The sequence below is a fragment of the Ailuropoda melanoleuca genome, chromosome 5, assembly GCF_002007445.2.
Source record: "Ailuropoda melanoleuca isolate Jingjing chromosome 5, ASM200744v2, whole genome shotgun sequence".
Lineage (NCBI taxonomy): Eukaryota > Metazoa > Chordata > Mammalia > Carnivora > Ursidae > Ailuropoda > Ailuropoda melanoleuca.
In genome coordinates, this window is record NC_048222.1 from 129,529,986 (window position 1) to 129,555,140 (window position 25,155).

General features: G+C 39.9%; 1 protein-coding gene across 6 annotated transcripts in view; it reads left to right on the forward strand.

The window, feature by feature from the left end:
- The window catches only part of LOC105239565, a 37,517-nt gene extending 12,851 nt beyond the window's left edge, over positions 1-24,666 (forward strand). Inside the window, exons 2-6 of one of the 6 annotated variants that reach the window (XM_034661669.1) lie at positions 15,921-15,979; positions 20,318-20,464; positions 21,505-21,568; positions 22,571-22,728; positions 23,765-24,666. In XM_034661669.1, the coding sequence (XP_034517560.1) occupies positions 15,921-15,979; positions 20,318-20,464; positions 21,505-21,568; positions 22,571-22,630 (330 nt within the window). In that variant the 3' untranslated portion in view covers positions 22,631-22,728; positions 23,765-24,666. The other 5 variants (XM_034661670.1, XM_034661671.1, XM_034661672.1 and 2 more) reach the window with 5 other exon arrangements.
- The last annotated feature ends 489 nt before the right edge of the window (positions 24,667-25,155 follow it).

Consider the following 25,155-nt stretch of genomic DNA (forward strand, 5'->3'; position numbering starts at 1 on the left):
CCAACAGGAAAATTTAGGTAGGATATGAGTCATATAATCTGACATTCTTCTGCTATCTAAATAAATCCTATTTCTTTTAACTAAACCATATGTTTTAAAGGAGTAAAGAAAAAATAAAAATGTAAAATTTTTGTACATAGAACCCCTTGACCAATTAGGTATTTTATAGATTTGAATTTCTGAGTTATAGTTGGACCTTGAAAATAGGTCAATCATTTTCTTTGCAGCAAGCCTTTCCAACTGCATTTTTTTTCTTAATACATGGTTTCTGGTTACTTAAATATGGCAAAGAAATTAAGCTATGCATACTTTTGTTTCTCTGTAGATGGTATTGTCTAAAAGCAAAAACTAGTAGTAAAAGTTCTGAAATATTGAAATGTATAATGCATGGTCTCCCTTCTTGAAAGGTCTTAAAAGGTCTCCTTTCTAAAGGTCAATGGCATTGTTAGTAGATGAAAATTAAACTTCAAACTTTAAGTTGGTCAAATTGTATTTTATTTCTACAACCTATACTTAAAATGATAATAAGTTGCTTCCATGGGAAAGTTTTGGTACAACAGTTGGAATCAGGGCACCATTGAAATGGGTTTGGCCTTGGTCATGGAACCTGAGGTTGCACCCAACAACCCCTGTTCTCTTTGCTCCTTTAGTTTGGTCTGCTGAGAGCTGAGGATGAGTTGTAGTGTAACTACAAAGGATGGGGGTGGTAAGAGAAGGAAAACAAGAAAGAGCAAACCTTAGTGGATCTCAGAGAAGCACTAATCTATTAGTTGAGAATTGAAAGTCCGTGTATGTTTCTATGCATGTGTCTCTGTGTGTTTGTGCATTTAGATTGACTTAACACTCCTTATCATTAAAACCAATGAAAATTGAGTCTTTTGCTTGATTTTTCTGCATCATTTGATATCATTTGTCTTCTGGAGATGCTTTTTTCCTATGATTTTAGTGACCTTGAAATATTTTTTTTCCCTCTTGACTTTCATGACTTCTAATTCTTCTGATTTTTCTACTTTATGTGATTTTTCCTTTTTAGTCCCTTTCGGGGATTCCTCTTCCTCAGTTCATCTCTCAGGTGTCAGTGTTTCATTGAATTCTGTCTCAGAAAATTTCTCCCTTTTTACACTCTCCCTGGTTTTCCACTTCCCTGGTTTCAATTACCAGCTGTGTGCTGATTACTCCCAAAGGTATTGTGGGATTTTAGACCTAAATCCAGACCTTTTCTGGATTTCTCTAGATGTTCTATGGACATTTCAAATTCACTGTGTCCACAACTGAACTCATTATCTCTCTTCCCAAACTTGTTTTTCCTAATATTTTCTCTAGTGAATGGCAGCACCCCTGTAGCCAGTACATCAGGGTGTCATTCTTGACTCGTTTCTTACCACACCCACCCCTTTTCATAACTCACTAAGTCCAACTGAGGCTATGTACCAAACACCTAATCCATTTGTTTTCTTCAGACCCATTGTCACGACCATAATTCAAGCCACTATTGCCTTTTCTCTAAGTTATTGTGTTGGCCACTGACTTAGCCTGCCAGTCTCCAGTCTTGCCTTCTTCCACTTTATTTTCCACATTATGTGTGATGCTTCTAAAACACAAATGCACCATGCTATTTTACTTACAGCCCTTCTATGACTTCCCATTACTTTAAGATAAATTCCAAACTCTACCACATGGTTTACAATACCTTTTCTAATGTAGTCTCTATTTTCCCAGTCTTATCTTAAGCACTTTTCTTTTTATCTAATCTTTAACTTTATTGAATTATTTTCAATTACTCAAAGACAAGTTCTCTCTCACCTCCAAGCATTTGCATTGGGATTCTCCCTGCCTGGAATACTTTCTTCCACATTTTCTATCCGGCCAACTCCTAACCATTCTTCACATTTCAGCAAGAAGTCTTTCCTGAAACCCCAGACTGGGTGGAGTCCCCACTCTGTGCTTCTAGAACATTTATGGCATGCATTTAAAGTGGTCTGTTTGCCTGGCTGCGTCTCTCCTTAAGCTCCATGAGGAGAATCTGTTTCATTCACTTCTCTATCCACTGTGCCTGGGCCTGAAACATGGCAGATACTTAGTAAATATTGAATAAATGAGAGAAAAGCAGCACCAGGATGAAAATGGAAGCATATTTACCTGGCATCACAAGCCTAGATTGTACTACTGAGCAAGAGTAATCTTCACAGTCACATTTGCATTCCTGCTGCGTTCCAGGCACCATTCAAAGCAATTTCCATACATGTGCTTTTCCCAGCAACCCAAAGTAGATGAGGATTTTGATGCCTAGATAAATAAGGCAACTTGCCAAAGGTAAGACATTTATTAATTTGATGCTTTTTCCTCTTTGGTAGGGGAGATGTGAGTGTTTACTATGTCTAACAAAATACATTACTAATCATATTTTGCATAAAAGTACCACTAACGTGATTATGACAGACTTCATGTTTGAGGTTTCAGGTCCTCTAAAACAAGTTTTAAAAATCTTTAAATTAGAAAATATCATTTTATTTTAAATAACCATGCACCCTTTTTTATGAGAAAAGTGTTAAATAAAATCATTTTCCGAAACTTGCCCAACATTATATAAATAATGTAAAATTTCAATGAGACTACCCTCCTTTATTCAAAATAGTTTCAAAGCCTTCTCAAGAAGGACAGATGGTGTTTTTATCATCTACAATAATATGAAGGATACCAAAGTCAGTTGAGGTGAGGCAAAGTACCAAGTTTCATAGAGCCAGGCCATTAATTTAAGATGCATAAAGATATTTGTTCAGAATTGGAAATCTTTACAGAATCCCAAAAAACCCACAACATATTTAGCCATCCAAATTGTATCTCACAAGCTGCTCAGTGCATTTCTATTTTTCTGCAAGAGATTAGTCAATATTTTGGTAATCAGATTTTGAACAGGCAGTTTGAAGCTCTGCTTTTCACAGAGAAGGTGATCAGCATATATGTTGATGATATGCTTTTAAATGGCAACACTTTCAGTTTCATCCTGAAGGAACTATACGCCAGTTGATTAACTTTGTGTAAAAATTAATCCATGGCAATAAGCACTGGAAGGAGTTATATAAAACTTAAACCAGTGAATGTATTTACAGCAGTGGGATTTTTCCACCTTAATTTTGTGGAGATGCTGTACGTGCCATAGACAAAAGTCACAGAGAGATACGAGGTCTGTCTAGCAACCTGTGCTGGTGGCATGCTCAAGCATCTGGCTCTTGTCTACCTAAACTCTTAGAAAGCAGCGTTGTCACCCTGTGGCTGCTCCCTGCAGGTTATGATGTCTATTTTGGCTCAAGACCTGTGACACCAGTTAATAAGCTTTATTCCGTCCCAAAGCACAAAGCTAACTCTGCTTCTTTGATTAGCCCAAGCTCTGTAAAAACACTGTGCTCAGAAGCACATGGTTGTGCTTCCAGTGGAGTCCAGGGAGAGAAACAGGGATGCTGGGGGATGTGTTCTCCCCTCCCCTCACTGTGGGTGTCACACTGCTGGGGAAGAAATAAGGGAACAGCTGGAGCGAGGCAGGGCCTTGGCAGCAGAGCATGGTGTCAGAACCCAATTTGGCAAAGCAGAAAGTCGTTGGTAGTTACATCAGGAGTGCCAGGTCCTTTCCAGCTGCCAAGAGAGAATGGCTGTGGGTGGGTGGGTAAAACAAAGAGGCAAAGGGAACAACACAAGCCCATTTCCAAGGAGGGGTGGGAAATAAGCGATGGAGAAGCTGCCCTCAGAGATGTGACATGCTAGTGGTTACTCTGTGTGGGGGAGGGAGGCAGTTGTCACAATCTGTATTAAGTGAATTACAGATAAGGTAAGGTTGCCATGCTTGAGGAATTGTGTACTTGACACTCAGGCATAAACTTCTAATGAAGACAAGGTGGACTTTGTTTATGGGTGCTCTCTGACTCCACACAGGAGGTTTAGAAACTACCACAGAGCTCCTAGCATCTCTATGACAGAACAGTCTTGGCACAAAAAAGCAACCCATTAGAACTGCAAGGCTCTTGTGTGACTTCTGAGCCAGAAGAGGGCCCCTTGAGTTTCAGAGAAACATGTTGGTAGAACTCCAGGGATCCACCAGGCTTGCCAAAGCAAATTAAGTAGTCCCATGTGCCACATATGATCCCTTGAAAATATTATGTCTAAATATGAATGAGCGATCTCCTGGTAGGAGGAATGAAATATTAGTATTTAGTATATTGACTCCTTATCTTTAGTTCACTTCTTACAGACCCTCCATGTAGAACTGCCACTGAGTGTCACATCTCTGCAGGCATCTTCCTCGTTGCTTTTTTTCCAGTACTCCTTGGTAATGGGCACTGTTTGATCCTTTTGCCTTTTTGTTCTACTCACCCACTTGCAGTCTTTTCTTTACTTTTTGTTTGGCTGCCCAAAGACAAGCAGTGGGTCCAAAAGACACCAGCTAAAAAGCCTTGAAATGAATGTTTATCTCAATTTTATTTTACTAATCCTACCTTATTATGCTGTCCACATCGCTGTGATACATACAATATTAAATTATATAGCTCTTTTCCATATTCTGCCCTGTAATTGTTATCTATTTTTTTATCTCTCAATTTAGTCTCTACTTAAGCAGAAAATAAAAATTCCTTAAAGATGGGGATGCATCTTTTATTATTTGCTATTCTATCTAATTCATGAAGGGTGAATTGTGGACAATACAGTTAGAGTTAATACCAAGTGTTTTTATTTCTTCACTCAGTGCTTTCACAGGGCATGTGCAATTAGACCTTTAAAATTTATGAGACCTTTATGATCTGTGAGATGATTCTCTATGTGTTTTTGATTGTGAATCTGTCTTCAACAAGTTGTTTGACCTCTTTCAACATAATTTTATTAACATAATTTCCAGATCTAGGTTTTTATGATATAACAATAAAACCAACCCACCCCCAAATCACTACTCTATGTATTTTTTCTAAAATCTCTGGAAAAACAACAAAATATATTTGAATGAACAGTATTGCTGTCATTAAATTTGAAAATAACTCCAAATGCCTTTTTGGATATAGAGTATGCTCATCTTTGAAACAATTCAGGAAGCTCTGCTCGCGTCTCTTCACATTGGTGGAATTGAATTTGTGCACTTTGCAGAAAGCACTTTGTTCTAAACTGAAGACTGTAGTTGGGATCAAATTAAATTATGTACGTGAAAGTGCCCTGTTAATTGGTCTATAAATATATGTCATTAGTATGAGTAATGATGATGGTCTTCATGGAACAGCCAAAATAAATCTAGGTAGTGAGGAGCTGGGACCTCCCTGGGTATGGCTGAAACTCATGAGATAACTAGACAACTAGGTGCCCCCAGTCTAGTGCTTCTGAAACTTTAATGTGCATAGGAATCACCTGGAGAAATTGTTAAAATGCTGTGTCTGCTTCAAAAGCCTGGGCTCAGGCCTGAGTGTCTTAATTTCTAACAAGCTTCCAGGTGATGCCAGCCCTCCTGATCCACGGGAAACACTTTGAGCAGCAAGGTGCTAAGCCTTCACAAAAGTTGCTGGTTAGGAAGAAAAAAGAAAAAGGAAAAAGGATAAAGCCAAGGGCTGTATTCTTCGAAGTGCAGGCCATTGATAATGGGCTCATATTATATAGCTTTGGGACCTTGTACCCCTAAACACCCCACCCCCACACTCACCTAGAAGTACCTGAACAATTCCAAGCAAGTTTGAGGTGGGAGGAGGAGGTGCATGGGATGGAAGAAAATAAGCAGTCTAGGATCCTTTTAAGGATTTTTTTTTTTATCACAATCCCCCTATAAGCTTTTTGAAAAAAAACAATATTTCTGCTAAAATAGTTTAAATTGACATTTAAAATTTTCTTCATAAATTTAAATAGCAGCCAAGGATGTTTATGTCATACTGCAAATATCTATATCTTAAAATACAGCTATTGTATCACTCTTCAATGGAAATGTAAGATCCACAGTGATTTGAACCCATCATCACCCATTTAAAACATTAACAAACAAGCTTCTCTCTAACAGTCAGTAATTTCATGTTGTTGTTGTTTTTTTCTCTTTCAACTTCCTTTCTATCCAACTTCTCTATAGATTTTTATCCTAATCTAATAGGATTTTATGTTGAAAGTCTTTTCTTGGCTATCTTATCATCCTTCTTCACATCAAATATATATCCTGTGACCATATATGTAAAACATTTTGTTTTGGATTGGCTTATCATTATAAACACAAGTAACATTTGATTAGAACAGCATTAATTATGAATTTTGATACACAATTATTATGTGACTATTAGTTGGCACAAATATCCCAAATAATACACAGAGGAGGCATAGAGCAAACTTATTGGGAAGTCTCACATCTAAGAGCCAGCAGAAGAACATACAAGATCTCTCAAGCTCTCATCCAGCAATGAGAGGTATTTAGGCCTAGGAGCTCACCCAAGGCATTGGGAGTGGGCAGGGAGCATTTGTTCGACTATGTAACAATAGGGGCTTCCTACAGGTAGGATAACTTTCTTAGAAAAATGAAGACGTTGGAGCCTAGGCTGGCATCAGCTAGAAGCCTCACGCCTGTATTTTTGAGCTGGCTCATTGCTGGCCTGCCTAGTGTGTAGGGAGAGGGAGCCACTAAGGCCAGTTAGCAAAGGCTTTTTGTTTCTTGTCACCTAAAAAGGAAACATTTTTGGAAATATATCCTTTAATGAGATCGACGGGGGAGGATGTATCATGGTGCCTTGATTAAAGAAAATATTTAAAGGATTATTTCTGAATTTGGCAATGTATAATATTAAGATTAAGAATAGGTAAGAGATAAATCTTTCTTGTTAAAATGGGAGGAAATTTGGAAGGAGGATTATGAAGAGACCCCTGACATATTACCAAGTGAAAGAAGCCAATTTGAAAAGGTTACATGCTGTATTGTTGGCAAAACTGTGAAGCCAGTAAAAAGATCAGTGACTGCCAGGGCTTCGTGGGGGAGGGAGAGATGAACAGGCAGAGCAGGGGACTTTTAGGGCAATGAAACTACTCTGTAGGATACCATAATGGTGGATACATGTCATTATACATTTGTTAAAACCCATAGAATGTACATCACCAAGAGTGAACTCTGATGTAAACTATGGACTTTGGGTGATTATGATGTAGGTCAGTGTAGGTTCATCGACTATAACAAATGGAGCACTCTGGTGGAAGAGGCTGATAGTTGGGGAGGCTGTGTGTATGTAGGGATGGAGGGTATATGGGAACTCTGTACTTTCTATTCAATTTTGTTGTATACCTAAAACTCTTCTAAAAATAAAGTCCAATAAAAAAGAGAGACCTCTGATGACTGGCAGATGATTTTAGGAAAAGTACATGGAAGTTGAACATTTGGACGTAGCTGTAACACTAACCACGCTCATATGCTCTTTGGAAAGTCTTCATATACCTTCAGTTGTATCTGAAACCTAGTTTGAAGACTTCTGGTCTAAGGTTATGGGAGAGTGAATAGACAAGAAAAATGTAGGAAAGCTGGGTTATACATTGGGGGGAAATGGTTTTGGGAAAACAAGGTAGTCATATGGAAAAAAGAATAAGGGTGGATCTCTGCCTTACACCTCATCAAAAATCAAATTCTGAATGTATCAAAAATTTGAACATTAAAAAAACCCTATAAATGTAATAGTAGAAACATGATCTAGAGAGTGACAGATGTGATTAGTGAGGTAGGCAATGAAACAAACAGCTGGTTTTTGTAATTACAAGAGCGCCCACAGATCAGCACTGTCATTGGTGTTAATATGCTGACTTGTGAAATATTAGTAAGAATAATAGTTAACTTTTATTGAGCACTTACAATGTTCTGGGCAATGTTCTAAGCTCTTTCCGTGTATTAATCCATTTAATATTCACAACAACCCAGTTTTGATGCCTCCATTTTTCAGATGAGGCAGCTGAGTCACAGAAAATTGAAGTCACATGCGGGTTGGGATGGAAGCCAGGATTTATTAATTCAAACAGCCTGGCTCCACAGCCCAGGGACTTAATCACCATACTCTGCTATGAAGCAGTGCTTATTTCTCTATATATATTTTTTTAAATATTAGATATACAGACTAATAAGTACTAAATTTTACAAGTTTTATCTATAGTGCTAAGTTTAAACAATTTGTGCATTTACTTTCCTTTAGAAAAGCTTTAGACAAAGACTGCTTTTCATTTAATAGTTCACTGAAAAAAACGTAGAATTATTTTATCCCTAATATATTTCAGTAACTGAAGAGTATAATTTCCACATCTTTGCAGGCTTACTTCACAATTTAATTCATGGTATTTTTTAAAAATCGCACTGTGTACAATAGTTTTAGAAACATATTTTTATGCATGAATTATTTTACAAACATGATTATCAATAGTTTATCATGGAGTGATGGGCAAACAATTGCCCTTTAAATTAATTTTCTGCTTGTGTTGAAGTTGAGAGCAAATGTTGTCACATTATTTCTTTGGCAGAGTAAATCCACAAACCTTGTTAGAAAAGCATGAACACCAAACAGCTCTAGCTTTGTAATACTGTCGTGAAATGATTATTGTGTTGTTACAAAAGATATAAAATAATGGATTGTCAAGTGCTTGATAACAAAAATGTTCAATACTCTCTAGTATTAAATAATCTTTAAGATGAGACCAATTTTTGTTCAAAATTAGATGAAAGCTAGTAAAGCCATTTTCTTGTGGTGGTGGGATGTAGAAAGCTTCATTTTTAAGCCTGTACAATGGAAGGTTGTTGTTGTTGTTGTTGTTTTTGTTTGATTTTTAAGTTTTATTTTAATTCCAGTTAGTTGACATATGGTGTTATATTAGTTTCAGGTATACAATGTAGTGATTCAACAATTCCATATATCACTCAGTGCTCATTATAAGTACACTCCTTAATCCCCATCAGCTATTTCATCCATACCCCCACCAACTTCCCCTACCCTCTGGTAACTATCAGTGTGTTCTCTATAGTTAAGTGTCTGTTTCTTGGTTTGTCTTCCTCTCTTTTTCCCCCCTTTGTTCATCTGTTTTGTTTCTTAAATTCCACATATGAGTGAAATCATATGGTATTTGTCTTCCTCTGACTGACTTATTTTACTCTCTAGAACCATCTATGTCATTTTGCAAATGGCAAGATTTCATTATTTTTATGGCTGAATAATATTCCATTACACACACACACACACACACACACACACACATACATATACCACTTCTTTATCCATTCATCAATCAATGGACACTTGGACTGCTTCCGTATTTTGGCTATTGTAATAATGCTGCTATAAACATAGGGGTGCATGTATTTTTTGAGTTAGTGGTTTTGTATTTTGGGGGTAAATACTTAGTAGCACAATTGCTGGGTCATAGGTTAGTTCTAGCTAACTTTCTGAGGAGCCTCATACTGTTTTCCAGATTGGCTTCACCAGTTTGCATTCCCTCCAAAGGTACAAGAGGGTTCCCCTTTCTCCACATCCTTGCCAACATCTGTTGTTTCCTGGGTTGTTGATTTTTAGCCGCAATGGAGTTTTTATTTATTCTAATCTAAAAGAGAATACAAACAGTGCATACAGTTATACTTCGCATGAAGTCCTGTCCTCAGCAGCCTAACTAGGAAGTCTTATGAGTACAACCTTTCTCTCATACTCATTCCTACTTGGAAATGATTTGGGCTCAATCAGAGAAATTGAAGAGTTATGTGTAGTACTTAGGGGGAGAATATCTTCTTGGCAGGTTGTAGAATACCTTATCGGCGGGGTTGATTTTATTTAAAACAGAATTTGATAACCTACTGGTAGGAGCTAGCTCAGGTTGGTGCTCAGGTTTCCTGCATAACAAAGAAAGCAAAGGAAAGAAAATAATAACTTTGTTGGGGAAGACTGTTGAAAGGAGAGAGTACCTGGAGTTGCTCAAACAGCCAACCAGGGCCTTTGGGAGAAACAGAGCTGTCTAATGGATATTTGTGTGCTCTGTGGTCTGAATTCTCCCTTGAGTCTCCCTTCAGTAAATTCTGTGTTGTTCAGTCATGCTTTGGGGAATGATTTTCTCTTTTAGAGGAGCCCATGTTGTGCTGAGTCCTGCTTATGGTTTGCACGTAGTGAAAAAAGTGGTTGCTTTTGGGAGCAGCTGATATGTAGGTTACACATGAATAACTGCTTACTAAAAGGAAAAAATGTCATGGCTGGGGCTGAGCAATGGTTAACTAACCTCTTCTGTTAATGTGTCAGAGGCCCCTCTGGGAATAAATTGCTTTCCTTTCGAGAAAGAAGGTGCACTGGGTTCCAAGTCTACCCTGTCATCGTGGCAGCTGGGAGCACTTCACACAGATACTCTCACTCTTCCACCACCCCTGGTTTTGGCAGGAAAAACGATAAGTGATTTGAATTTTGGAACTAGAAGGGACATGGAGATAATTATGTTCAATCCCCTAAGTTAGGGAACAGAAGCGTAGAGAAGTTAAAGACATGCCTAATGTTATGGCTCATGCTAGCAGGGGATGGTGAGGATCCAGGCTTCTGAAGTTTCCAACCAGTGTTCTTTCCACAACACCAGAAACTCTGAAGAAATCTGGAGAAAAAGGAGGAAAAATCAAATATAGCTAAGGCATCAGCAAAATGATGAAACTGATATATGGCTGTTTTCCTCTTGTGATAGACTTTTTTATCATCTGACAAAATACACAAGATGGAAGAAAACACGAAGAGCCAAAAAATATGTAGGTAGCAGGTGCTCAGTTTTGTGTATTGAGTTGTGTGTTCATCTTTTCTCATAGGTGAGAAATGGTTCCACCACCAGCTGGAGTGGGTGGAGAAAGAAAATTCTTGGTGGTGTAAGTTTCAATCATAGCCCACCAGCTTAGCCATACAACACATGAAGAGATCATGATTATGAAGGGCCACACAGAAGAGCCAGGTGTGCAACAGCCTACAAAGAATATGCATTTTCTTCTGATGTCACAAAGCTTCGTTTTCATTACTGAGTAATTGCTGTAATAACATCACTCAGTTCAACCAACATTATCCACAATGGAACAAAAGGAAACCTCAAGACAGTATTAGTGTTCTAATACTGCTAATTCACAAACACCCTCAATATTCTCTTCATACTACGCTTTTCAGGTCACAGAAAATAATAGGACAATCTCTTTATTGCTGAGTTTATAATCTATACCTTTTGAATTCTTGAAAAATGCTTTAAAGGTTATTAAGTCTGTGGTGCCGTTCATCTTGTTGTTTAGATGCCCAGATCCATTGAGCTAACAAAAAAAAAAAAAAAAAAAAAAAAAAAAGCCAAAAAAGAGACTTTGTCTCTCCCAAGCCAGCAGACTCTAGTCTGAAGTAATGATTTCATTGGGGAGGGTGAGAAGGTTCCTTGGACAGATTCACAGTGGCTTCCAGACAGCTGATAAAAAAAACCAGAGGGAGGCTTGGGTGGGCAGTCATTGTTGGCTGTTTGTGGTGGGGATTACAAAAGGAATATCCAGATATGTTTCAAGTGGAGGCCTTAGAATCTCTCTCTCTCTCACCAAGAGTTTCTGTTTATGTCCTAATCAGTATTTATGACAACAGGCCTTCTGATATGGAATATTTCAGAGTCAGTAATACCAAACCGATATCTTAACCACTGTGGAATTGGTCTCTCTAAATACAGAAAATCCCAAAGAGAAATAATTTTCATATATATTAAATAGCATGTGGCTTTCTGCATTTAGCATACTTACACTCTACAGGAAATAGTTTCAGGGGGTATATATGTATGTCTTCTTATAACCAATAACCAAAGTAGATTATTTTAATGATTTAGATCATATGGTAAAGCTCCTGTTCTACTCAAAAGATGTCTACAAGAGTAGCATATACATACGATGAAATATGTATTAGTTACAGATCTCCAGAGAAACAGAACCAGTAGAAGATATAGATAGATAGATAGATAGATAGATAGATGATAGATTATTTATTATTAAAATGAGTAAATAGGGCAATCTGCTTTACTCAGTCTATTGATTGAATATTAATCTCATCCAGAAACACCCTCACAGATATACCCAGAATAATGTTTGACCAAATGTCTGGACACCTTTTGGTCCAATAGTTAACAAATGAAACAAACTGTTACAGAATACTATTCAGCTTTACAAGGAAGAAAATTCTGATACATGCTATAATAGGGATGAACCTTGAGGACATTATGGTAAGTGAAATAAGCCAGTCACAAAAGAACAAATACTGTATGATTGCACATATATAAGGTACCCAGAGTAGTCAAATTCATAGAGGAAGTAGAATGGTGGTTGCCAGGGACTACATGGGGAGAGGAGGAGGTGGGGAGTTATTGTGGAATGGGTACAGAGTTTCAGTTTTGCAAGATGAAAAAGTTCTGGAGATGGATAGTCATGATGGTTGCACAGCATAATGAATGTGTTTAATACAACTGAACTGTACACTTAAAAATGATTAACATGATAAATTTTATCTTAAGTGTGTTTTACCACAATTAAAAATAAAAAGAGAAGGGAAGATGATGAGTTAGCAAGCACTAGGAATTTGTCTCCCCACCTAAACAACAATTGCATTGGCAGCAGGATCTGTCTGCTACAACTATTTTGGAACTCCAGAGTCTATTGCAGGCTTGCAGTTTCCAAAAGTCTTGGACATAAATTATGGTAACAGAGATTACAGACTCTGAGTAACAGTGATTGTGAGCTCTGGGTAATAGTGACCATTGACTCTGTAATTCCATTTTCCCTTTTGCTTCTCTAGTCCAGGGGACTATAGTCCTGTAGTTCCTTACCTTCTCCGTTTTGTATCTTGTATTCATTCAACAGCTGTCTAACCAATTTCCCTACTTTGGATACCTACGATGGTTTTGTTTTCTTTTTTGGAAACTGATAATACTTTTATTCAATTAGATTAGGTCAATTTATATCATATACCCTTCCTAGACCAAAAAGAAAAAAAAAATCATTGTATTAATTGAATGACTTTTAGACCATTAGGACACACATCCCCAATACAGTTTCCTCTAAGTCACATGGGGTACGCGGGAAAGAGGTAGATACTTGAATAAAGTCAGGATTCTATTAATAAGGAAGAAAGAGAGATGAGGTAGTTGGTTAGGCAACTGAAGGTGTTCAGGGTTATCCAGCTAGCAAGAGATGAAGCCAAGATACATGTCCAAGCCATAGGACTCAAGACACTCCCATCACTGTACCGTATAGTATAAAGTAGAGTGTATAGGGCTGGTTACTAGGACCCAAGTCTGTTCATTGCCAGTTTGCCTGTGTATGTCTAGAAGGCAGCTTGGATTCTTAGATCTGGGAATATAGGCCCTAGTTGCGGGGGTCACCAGATCTTACAAGCTGGCATTTCACAAGGAGTATGGGTTACAGAAAAATTCTACTTTTTTTCCAATTTCTTTTTCCCTTGTGGCAGTCCAGTTTTAGTCCTATGTATGTGCACATGCATATCTGCAAGCCCACGGCTCTGATTATCATCAGCTCATACAGAAGTTCACAGACCTTCCATTAGAAATGACAGTTTCACCACTGCCATTATTGAGGTTGTGCTAAACAAAAGATATATTGCTCTATAATGCTCAGATTTTTTATTTTGCTACATGACATAGTATTGATCAAGTCTAGAGTCAGCCACCGTCACATTGACTTTTTCTAGTATTACTGCTAACTTACTGGAAAGAGTCTAAATTAAAGAAATAGTGTTTGGCTGTTAGCACAATCTGTCACTTAATTTTTTTCAATACTGGACAGACTTGGGCATCTTCTGTTGTGTTTTAAGACATTCTAAACCAAGGACAGGGTCTAGAATTATTCTTAGTGGTGAATTCTGGGTTTCAAAGGCTACCCACATAGGATGATCTCCCACATACCCCTCAAATAAATTTCTTCCTTAGATTTCCCTCCCTCCCTCCCTCCCTTCCTTCCCACTGGAATTCCTAAATGGTTATGTGAGATTTAAGCAGTTTATCATTTACATTTTACTTATTTCTTGAAAAGTAAGTATTGCAAAACTGCTACAGTCATTCTTTTAGAATGGAGTAGGAAAAGAGGTGAGGGAGTGGAAAGCAAATCCCATTGTCGGGGTCTTACAATAACTGTTGGTTAACTTAATATGACTCCCTGTGGTAGCACAACTCACTTTTCTGCTCACCTACAGCACTAAACATTCCCATAGATGTTCTAATTCTGACCTAGAGTGTAGTAAGGATTATAAAGAATATAATAAGGGGCAATTCCAAGGAAGCCCAGTTTGTATCGCCTAGAACTGAACATGGTGGTACATTTATGTACGGGGAAGAAGCAAGGGATTTGGGGTGTCAGAGGGAGATGGGTAGTATGGGCTGTGGTATTTGGGGCCAGTAAGAATTGCCAAGATCACTGGGGTGATTCAGGGCCTGATTAGTTAGGACAGGGCTTCTTAGGGCCTGGAAACTTCCAGAGTATGGATCTCATCCTCAGCACAAGTGTGAGTGCTTTACAGGAGATTCCATCTAAGCAGAAGCCATCTACCTGCACACCTGGAAAGGTGTGTTACTTAACAGCCTCATGTTAATAATCATGGTCAACAGCACATTTTGAGGCCAGAGCATGGCATGAAATATTTCTTCCATTTCTTTTGGGTTTATTTCAGACCAAACTGAATTAGCCTTAGAAAGATACCTGGAGGGGCGCCTGGGTGGCACAGCGGTTGGGCGTCTGCCTTCAGCTCGGGGCGTGATCCCGGCGTTGTGGGATCGAGCCCCACCAGGCTCTTCTGCTATGAGCCTGCTTCTTCCTCTCCCACTCCCCCTGCTTGTGTTCCCTCTCTCGTTGGCTGTCTCTATCTCTGTCAGATAAATAAATAAAATCTTTAAAAAAAAAAAAAAAGAAAGAAAGATACCTGGAGATCTGAAAGATCTCTTCCTCTAATCTTCCAGTTTTGTCCTTCCCTTGTCTTGGAGACAGTGCTCCCATCCTGCAGGTACCCCCAACAGGTAAGTCCAGGTAGGTTTCATCCGGGGATGGTGACAGTAGAATTTTACAGTCCTTCCTTTTGTGTTTTCTTAGGTCTTTAGACTCTTTCGAGAAGCAATTTTTAAGACAAATTCTTCTATTGTTAATCACTTCTCATAAATAGTTTTGATGCTTGTTATGATAAAAGATTCATCCCTATCAGAGGTAAGGGTGAGGAGGAACAGAGCAGGCAAAGGGATGAGAACCCTATTCTGATATATACACCATAGCTGTCCATAGGCCAGGGCCTGGAGCAGCCCAGGGGCAATATCCAGTTGCTTTAAGACTTGTGAGGAGGGGACTGGAGTTGAAACATACATAAAGTCTGACTATGTGTAGTCGACGTGTTAAGTGGAAGCATTTATGGGGTCAACTTTGTGGGCAGTGGTATGGGATTGTAATGACATAGTCTCTGTCCATTTTACCAGTTTGTGCACAAGGGCTTTTTTTTAGATGTTAGAACCAGTCAAGCTCTTATTTAAAGTAAGTGTCCTTTCTGCCTTTTAAAATGCTTGGGTTTTCTTTCTATGGATTTCCATTAATATGCATATTTGAGTAGAGAAAGCTTGCATTTTATTTCTATAGAGTCATTTATATAACAGAAACTGAAATTCAGACCATCTCATGAGGTGTATAAAGATGACCAGAAGCTAAAAAGCACTGGGAGCATCTAAGAAATGTAATACGTTATTTTTTTGTTGTAGCAACATTATTTTAAATACAAATTCTATTGAGAGTCACTATGAGGATTTATTAGTTAACATTTATAAATCTTTTTAAGCTGCTCAGATAAATGGAAGATTTAAACAACTATGGTCAGGAAGGCTGAAATGGATCTGAGCTTGGTGACATAAAACTTTCATCTGTTGGCCTCTTTCCTCAACATCTGCAGGTAAACACTCACTCATTTGAAGCTTTGGCCTTGAAGATTTCAAAGGAAGGAGCTGAGATGTAAGTAAGCAGAAGGTATGGGTTTCTTGAAATTTATTTTTTTTTTTAAGTTTGACACTCAAAAGAAAAAAAATATGGTCATTAACTTGATGGTCATACACAAGAAAGGTGTACTTTCCCCTGTGAGGCAGTGTATCACGGGATTGAGAGTGAAGGCTTTGGAGCCAAACTCCCTGGGTTCACATCCCAGTTTTGCCACTTGTTAGCTGTGTGGCTTTAAGCAGGTCACCTAACCTCTCTGTGTTTCAATTTCCATCCTTTGATAGCTTGGATATCTGGATGGCAATGTGCCAAATGGCATATGGCTTTTCTACCACTTTATTGATTGTGAGTGCATAATACATGCAAAGTGTATAAGTAATGCTTTCTCGGTCAGTATTTGCATCTGCAAGCTGGCACTAACCACTATCCCTTGCTACGATAAGATGTACAGTAAAATCAGTGGAAGCTGACAGAATGAAAGAGAGGCAGGAGAGCCATGTCTGGGAAAAGACAGGAATGGAGGATGCCACGGAGGCAGGCCACAGGAGCCACACCCAGGTCACTCCTGGGACTGATCTGGTTTTCAGAGCTCCTCTGCTACCCGAAATGCATCTGACTCCAAACATTTTCTCCCGTTCTGTCTGCTCCCAAGCTTCAGAGTTTTGGGGATCAAGGATATTTGGCTGAGTTTCTGGCTTGGCTCTTCCTGCCCTTCTTCCTGCATTGTATCAGGAGTGGGTAAAACATATATTTGAACCTCTTCGTTTCCATAATGGGAGGTGGCAGTGGAAGGCAGACACTTGAATCTGTCCTTCTGTCAAGATTAGATAAAATGGAGAATTCTACCAGTAGGAACATGTGGTGTTTCTGTGTAGTAAAAAAAAAAAAAAATCACAAATCTCTGCTTTACTTATGTAAGAATTCAAATTTTCTTCAGTAGCTCCATGAGCCATGGTGTGGTGGTTAAGTGTTTAACAAATGACTTTCTGGCCCTGATTTGTAGCATTTGTATATTTCCAAGGGCAAATACTCCTACTATGGCCAATTCCAGGTTACCCACATGACATCTGAACACAGTTGAGAAGAGAGGTACAGCAATATACTATTATATAATATTTCAGCCATACAGCTACAACAGATGTACATAACCTGAAGTGCATAGATAATAGTGAAATGTAGTAAAATAATTCGGAAGTAATAAGTTTTGAGTATTTATTACCTTTGTTGTTAACATGTTGTAAGTTTACATGATTTAATTGTTAATAATAGCTGTATTTTAACAAATGGCTTGCAAAAGTTTAAAAAAAAATTGTGAGCCAGCACACCATTGCCTATGAGATGGATCAATAATGTTTTTGAGAGAGAGATTTCTTACACAATACAATGCTTGGTGAGAGGCCTGGGACCTGGACATTTTATACACTACATTTTTGTACATTGGGGATCCTCAGTAACAGATTAATAATAGTACCTGACATTCACCTAACAAAACACATTCTTATTCAACATCCCATTCATTTTTGATCCTCACAACAGACCCAGGGAAAAGGTACACAAGGTATATTATAGGTGAGGGAACTGAGTCAGAGAACTGAATTGACCACTGATAGGTGGAGTAGAAACTAGATTTGGGTCCTGGAGACTTCCAGTTCACAGCTTTTTCCGTACCACCCTGTTTCTTCAAACCCCTTGCCATCCCTGGAACAGCCATTTAATATGGGCAGACTAGTAAACTGGGATGTGTACGTCAGGATTTATTTATTCCCTGAATTCAGCGTAAGGGGCCCTCCTGTCTCTTCACAAATAAACAATGAAATAAAGTTGGAGGCCAACAGAATGGACAATGACAACACATTGCATTAGCAGCTTGGATGGGCAGACTCCAAGATGGCCCCTGGATGTCCTTACTGCTGGTGTTCATGTCCTTGGACTCCTTCACTGAATAAGGCTCTGTGTGTGACTAATAGGACATCACAGAAGTAATGGTACAGCACTTCTTAAGCTAGCTGTGAAGAGCGCTGCGGTTTCTGCCTTGTTCTCTTGGGTCACTTGCTCTGGGGGAAGAAGCCAGCACAGGGTTGTAAGGACACACAAGCAGCCCACATGGCAAAGAGCTGAGGCCCCCCAGCAGCAGCCAGCACTACTTGTCAGCCATCTAAGTAAGCTACCTTCGAAGTGCATCCTCTAGTTCCATTCAAACCTTCAGGTGACTGTGGCCTTGCCTGACATCCAGCTGTCACCTCATGAGAAACCCCAGGCCACAGTCACCAAGGTAAGTGCTACCGAACTCTTGACTCTGTGAGAGTGTCTCAAACTGTGAGAGAGAACTAATGTTTGTGTTGTCTTAAGTCACTAAGTTTTGGGCAGCGTGTTACACAGCAGTAGATAAACTGGATTTCTTTACCAGCTGCACCATATAGACTGTGGGTGATCTTAATCAAATACGGAGAGGTGTGAGGGACTTAAAGGAGCATTTCAAGTAATTGTTTACTGTTACCGTTTTGTTTTTGCTTTCCACCAAGGAATTTCAAGCAATGTTCTGAAGCTTTGCACAATATAACTTTTGAAATGCATTTTGTTCTTAATGCATTCTTAAATGACCTGTTGTTGTCCATAGAAAAGAGCACTCTGTACTGAGTGCATCAGCCACTCTGAAGAGCAAGAACTGGAATTCACTCTGGCACCCTTAAGTCATCTCAGCCCTTTAGACCCCACCTTCACTGGTACCATTAATTCTTTTGGGTTTCTGGGCCATGGCATCTTTTCCCTGTAAGAAAACCAGGACAGGGGAAAATAAAGAAATTAATTAGGAAAGGAGGGGGCTAGAGACCCTTTGGATGTTGGGGGTGGGGATCTTAAGATCATTTGCAAAACACCAGCCCCAACACCCCTTGAGAGACTGAGCCATGACCCCTTCCCCTGGTGTCCCCGCCCGCAAAATACGCTCCTAGAAAAATCCGCTCACGTCCCCAAGAGCACAGGAGACGATCTCAGAGAAGCGGGAGGCTCTTGTGCCTGCTGGGAGAGGCGGAGCTGGGATTAACCAGCTCCTTGGCGCGTTTCCTCCGAGCTGGGGGAGGCTGAGCACGGACCGCGAAGTAGGCGCCCAACGTGGGGCGCCCGTAAGCGGGCGGAGGAGACCCGGAGGTGGGAGAGCTGGCTGCGAGCCTTGCCCGGCAGCTGCTATCCGCGCCAAGCGCGCCCTGCCATCGAGCGCCGGCGCCTCCAGCATGGAGTGGGAGCTCAACTTTCTGCTCTACCTGGCGCTCTTCTTCTTCCTGCTCTTCTTACTTTTCCTCCTGCTCTTCGTGGTCATCAAGCAGCTGAAGAACTCTGTGGCCAACACGGCCGGGGCGCTCCAGCCCGGGCGTCTCTCCGTGCACCGGGAGCCTTGGGGCTTCTCCCGCGAGCAAGCGGTGTGACCCGTTAGGCGCGGGCACTAGCGGGAGGGCACGGAGCTGCGCGGGCGCCGGGCTGGGTCTCAGCCTCGATTCTCTGCCCGCGTGGCCGCCCAGGTTCCAGTGCCAGGCTCGGTTGTAGCGCTGGCAGGTTCGTTCGGGTGTGGAAGGGGTCTGCGGAGGGGCGATTTTCTCTGCCCCTCGGGGAGGTTCTGGGCTCGAAGCACGCTCGGTTGCCAGGCACGGCGGTGTATGGGGTCTGGGCTGGCGCTGTGCTCTTAGGGACTTACCCTCAGCTTTTCCGGGGTGGGGAGAGATGAAGAAAGAGATGTTCAGCCAACCGTTGGAGCCGGAATGGCTTTGGGCACCTGCAAGCTCTTCTTCCCAGTCCCACTGCATTTTAGCTTCTACGTAAAGGATGGAAAACTAAATCATTCAAGTAATTCAATCCAACGACTTCCCATCCAAATTTGATTAAAAAAATCGAATGTCAACCTTAATGTCCAAATTACTGGGAGAGTGTGGGCTTTGGGACAGGAAGCACGAGAAAACAGTGCGCTCTTGAAGTATGAAAAATACTGCTTTAAATATCTTTGCGCTTTGGTAGACGCTAAACGGGGTTCGTCTGACAGTGCTCCAGAGAGGATTCAGCGGCCTTTCTTCCCCTTAATCCCTGCTCCTCTTGTAGCCACCGACCCCAGTAGTGCGTGCAGAGTTGCCACACCAGGTGGGTTTAGAATCTCAAAGGGCGGGAGGGTGAGAGCGAGTCTTTTGGTAGATGCCTTGGGGCTGGTGAAAGGTTGTAGGGCAACAATAAAAAGAGAAGAAAAGCGGGAGTGGCAGGTTACATGACTAGACCATTTGCCAGAAGATTGGCGGGCAGCATTTAACTCCTTAATGAGCCCTAAGCACCCTCCAGGCAATGTCAGTTTGGGGGAATAACAGTTTCATCTTCCAGATGCTTTTTCCTCGATTTATGTCGTCTGGAGTTCTGGAGTGGAGCTGTTGCCCTGGGTTGGTGCGCTGAAGACCACCATTGCAATCACAGCTGGTGCCCTGCACAGAGAGGACCGGAACAACCCCAGTCGGACCTTTCCTGCAAATGGTAAGTGGGGACCACCCTTGATTTCACTTTGTCCCTGGTTGTAGCTGAACTTTGGAAGACCCAGAGCCTAAGAAAGAGATTAGGACCAAGGAAATGGGTGCAATGAAAGGGGTCTCTGTCTCCCTCTTAGAACCCATGAGCTTTCTACTATAACTAAGGAGCTGAACTGATTCTTAAGTACAAGAATCAGTGTCTATGTAGGGGAGCATAGACGTTAGAATGGGATGTGAGGAGTGTTTGCAATCTTAATAATCATTGTGCTCTTTTGGAAAACAGTGGAGGGGGTCTTGGAGTTGAAATACGGAACGCAGATATAATTTGTCTTCAGTAAGGGAAGATTTGGGTTCAGTCACGTTAAGGTGGGGTAAGCTGTCCATGTCGTGGCTGAGTATTGAAAACATTAATTTTAGGTACAGGGACCATATAGAGAGGATAAAAACAAGAAAATACTAAGTTTTGCCTAAGTGGATAATAAGAAAGTGAAGTGGAAGACAATTATTTTGGTAATTCAAGGGAAGGGAAAATACTTTCATGTAGGTAAATAATTATGGGAACATTTTTTTGGCTGAGACATTCAGATAATTTCCCACATTTTTAGTTCATTTTTCTAGAACACACCTGTTTTTAATGAAGTATAGGCATATATATATATATATATTTCTCTCTATATATAGAAATACATATATAATTCTCTCTGTATAAATATATGTAATTCTATGTCTCTATCTATCTATACTTTTCATTATCAGAGCTATAGTACAACTTGTTTTGAATTTCCAGTTTGAATCCCAGAATCAACTGCAGTGACTCTATCTTGTGTTTTGAACAATAATTCTCTAATTGGTTGACACCCCTGCAGTGGCATTTAGTTATCGGGTCGTATGGTTAATGTGGACTTTAAAGATGAGTATGGTAATTAACAATTATAGGTATTTACAAGGGTGGAAAACAATCACTTCATACTTTATAAATAACCAGAAGGCAAATTATTTTAAACACCTCCAGGACTTCTTGAGTTTGTAATCCTTTAATCTTCCCAGCAGTGCCACTGGTATCCAGAGGTTTAAACCTGACTCTTCTAGAGAGGAGGCTAGAGAACTCAGGGTGAGTAGTTTGCTGCCATCCCCGTATGAAGCAAAGCTCTGTGTGGTTCTACTGACTCTGCTTCCTGTGAAAGGGTGGTTACTTTCCTATCCTGTGCCGAGTGCCATTTTATATCCTCCTTGTAATCAATTATTGGTTACTAAGTTCCCATTTGTCTAGGCCAAAAAAAGAGTATTTATTCCTGTTATTTAATCTCTACTTGGAACTTGGCCCCAAACTCTGGAAATTAAGGTGCCTCACATTTGCTCTTAGAACTTGCTGCCTGCTGTTGATCTCCTGCCTTGCCCTTGCTTGGTAGGCACTCTGCTTTTGAAACTTGGACACCCCGTATACAAGCTGCCTTCGTCTATTCGCTTATTCAGTCATTTTTCCAAAACTCAACAAAGACTGATCTCCCAAATTAGAACCACTTTTGAACTAACGTGGTTTTTTTTTCCTATTGGTGTATTCTGGATCTAATGCTCTGACATCTGGCGTAGGTTCCCAGCTCTACTCTGACCACATTCTGATCCTGACTATCACTAGACCAAGTCTGTTTTTGAGCATGGTATGCATATGGGCTAGACATTAAAACATTGGAAAAGTCAGGAATGTTTAAAATAACTGCTCATCATACAAGTGTAACTTGATTATCGAAGATCCTTACGTTCTATTTTCAATAAAAGGTTTTTAGTGATTCTTCAGCAATGTTAGAAGCAGAGTTGAATTTCTTACATTATGAGGAAATAGGCTATAATTCAATTATTAGGAAATATTAGTATTTTATTTCAAGCGTTCTTATTTCAGTGTTGTCTTTAAATTTCAGTTGTTTGAAATGACTTCAAATCTTATTAGGGTAATCTTGATCGTGTCGCTGATTTCCAAACCTGTAAGTGCAATGAATCAGCGGTTCCACTTGGAAAGAGAACCGTTTTCGGTTGAATGAGAATGACGTCACACTCACACCTGCAAAATCTGAAATGTCTAATAAAGTAGATTCCTATGTCTGAACTTCAATTTTAGGGCACAGCTGTAGATGCAGGACTGATGCCATCTGGTGCAGTTCCACAGAAAAAGAGATAAAATTTACCCAGAGTGTGCCATGCACTGGCTTTTCTGGGAATGACAAGGTGCCAGGATTTGTTTTTGGTTCATTTGCAGGGGTGGAAACTTGGAACGAGGTGAGTAAAGTACACGCACTGTCCCCATTTATAGCTTGACATTTTATATTTCCAATTCTGTTTATAGTTTTAAAATAAGTGCAAAAGAGTTAATTTTTTTAAATGGCCCAGCATTTAAACATTGTAAATAGTTCAACCATTTAGGATAGTGGGAAATGTTTACTTTTTCTAACTCATACTTACTAATAGGGACTTTTAGAATGCTAATGGTACTAATGCAGTACATAGAAAATATGTACAGAGTACTGTACTTTGGTTTTAGTTTTTATAGCTACTCTGAGGTAGGTGTACTTATTTAAGCTAAAACTACAATTAAAATTCTAGTATCATCAGGAAATCACTGTCAGGTGTCTGTGTCACATACAAGAGAAAGCTAAAAATTGAGCTGCAGATCTTTGAAGTTAATTTTGGGGGGTGGGGTTGAATCAGTGAAATCACTTCTCAACTCTACATTTCTTACTTTGTCCACACAAAATAAGATTATACATTAAAAAATGACCTGATTAATTATCTGAGTAGTAGCACCTTACTCCATAGGAATGTGGGCAATCAGGGCAGACCCGTGCTTAGAACAAGTCAGAACATAATAGGCACTCAGGAAAAGATCCTGATCAATTAAGTTAAAAATCCTCTTGTTTTCCTTAATAGCAGCCATTTTATGTAGTAAGCCTAATCATTTCTTCCACTGTTGTGCTGTGTAGACGTGGGTAGTTTGAAGTTAAAATTTTTATACTTTTGTTTTATTAGTGTGACACTATGAAGTTACTTGAACTTCATTGAATATATATGATTCTTCAGGCAAGTTTTTTACATTAAGACGGAAATCTTGCTTTCCTATTGGGAATCAAGATGGATTCCTATCTCAGTAATAGAGTAGGAAGTTATCGAACCAAACAGTAGCTTAAACAAAGTAGGGGTTTTGTTTCGTTCTCAGGTGACAAGGAGGTTAGGGGTAAACTATTGCTGGTGTTGGTTCAGCAGCTCACAGATGTCAGGGTCAAGGTAGCCCCTGAGGTTCCCTTGGCTTTTCCCTTAGGTTCCAAGATGGTTGCTGCAGCTCCCCCAGGAAGATGAAGGAAGCTGAAAGGGAAAACAGGGCACGCCATTTTGATTCTGCTTCCTTTTAAAGAGCTTTCTCAGAAGCCTGCAACTTTTACTTACATCTCATTGTCCAGACTGTGTCATATCTACGAGGCTGCGTGAGAAATGTAGTTTTTGTAGCTGGACATATGACTGCCTTCAACAAAAAAGTCTAAGGAAATCTAAGGAAAAAAGACGATGGTGAATCTTTGGGAAACAAACCAGCAGTCTGTGCCCTGGCTACAAAATACAATTGTAAAGGAGCATAATGATTGAAACAGATCAAATCTGTAATTCCTTCACAACTGACAGTACTCCAGGCAACACTGCTCTGCCCAGAGAGTGAGCAGAGTGAAGACATCCTAGGTTTTTTCTTGAAACACCTGCCAAAACAGGCTTTCGCAGGCAGCTGATATGCTTGCCCCACATCAGGATTTTCTAGAGGAGGACCCTGGGAACCTGTATACTTCCTTGGAGGACATAATCTATGGAAGTTTGGAATGGGATAAAGAAGGCTCTACCTTGCTGCTTTCCCATCTGCTTTATGTATCTCTAATTTTCCTTACAGATTTTTGGTGGAGTCTAGTTTGTGTTTGATCCCTAGAAAAGGATCATCCCTTTCATACATAGGAAAAGGTAATCTATGTAAAGAAAGGCTACTTACTGCCTTCTCTGACTCCACCACCAATCTAGGAATATCCTGAGAGAAGACTTGCTTCTCAAAGCTGCTTCCATAATCAGCCTACATCCTGCCTAAGCAAAGGAAGAAGAAACACTTCCCACTCCAGGGCTGTCCAAAAGAACTTTCTGTGATGACAGAAATGTTCTATATTTGCACTGTCCAATATGGTAGCCACTAGCCATGTGTGACTAGTGAACACTTGAAATATGGCTAGTGTGACTGAGGAAGTAAATTTTAATTTTATTTAATTTTAAATAATTAAAATGTAAATAGCCATATGTGGCTAGTGGCTCTTGTGTTGTACAACACAGTACACAACTTTTTCTTGTGTTTTCCAACTACCTGAGAGGGGTTTGAGCCAGTCATGTGCTCGGTGTTCCATCATCTTCACTATTCCACCTTGCCATTGAACTTGTGTCCCAGAGAAAATGAAAAATGGTATCTCGGAACTAAATGCAAGATGTTAACTCGACATCTATACATTGTACTGATTTCTGTATAAATGGAATGATCTCCTGGGAATAGGTCCTGTGATTGATTTTTGCGATAATTGATGGTGGACAAATGGTGGTGGTGCTGGTCCACTTACCATTCCTAGCGAACGTTATGTGTTCCTGGTCAGAGTGAGTCAGCAGGAATCATTTTGTTCTGTTGTGCAATTCATT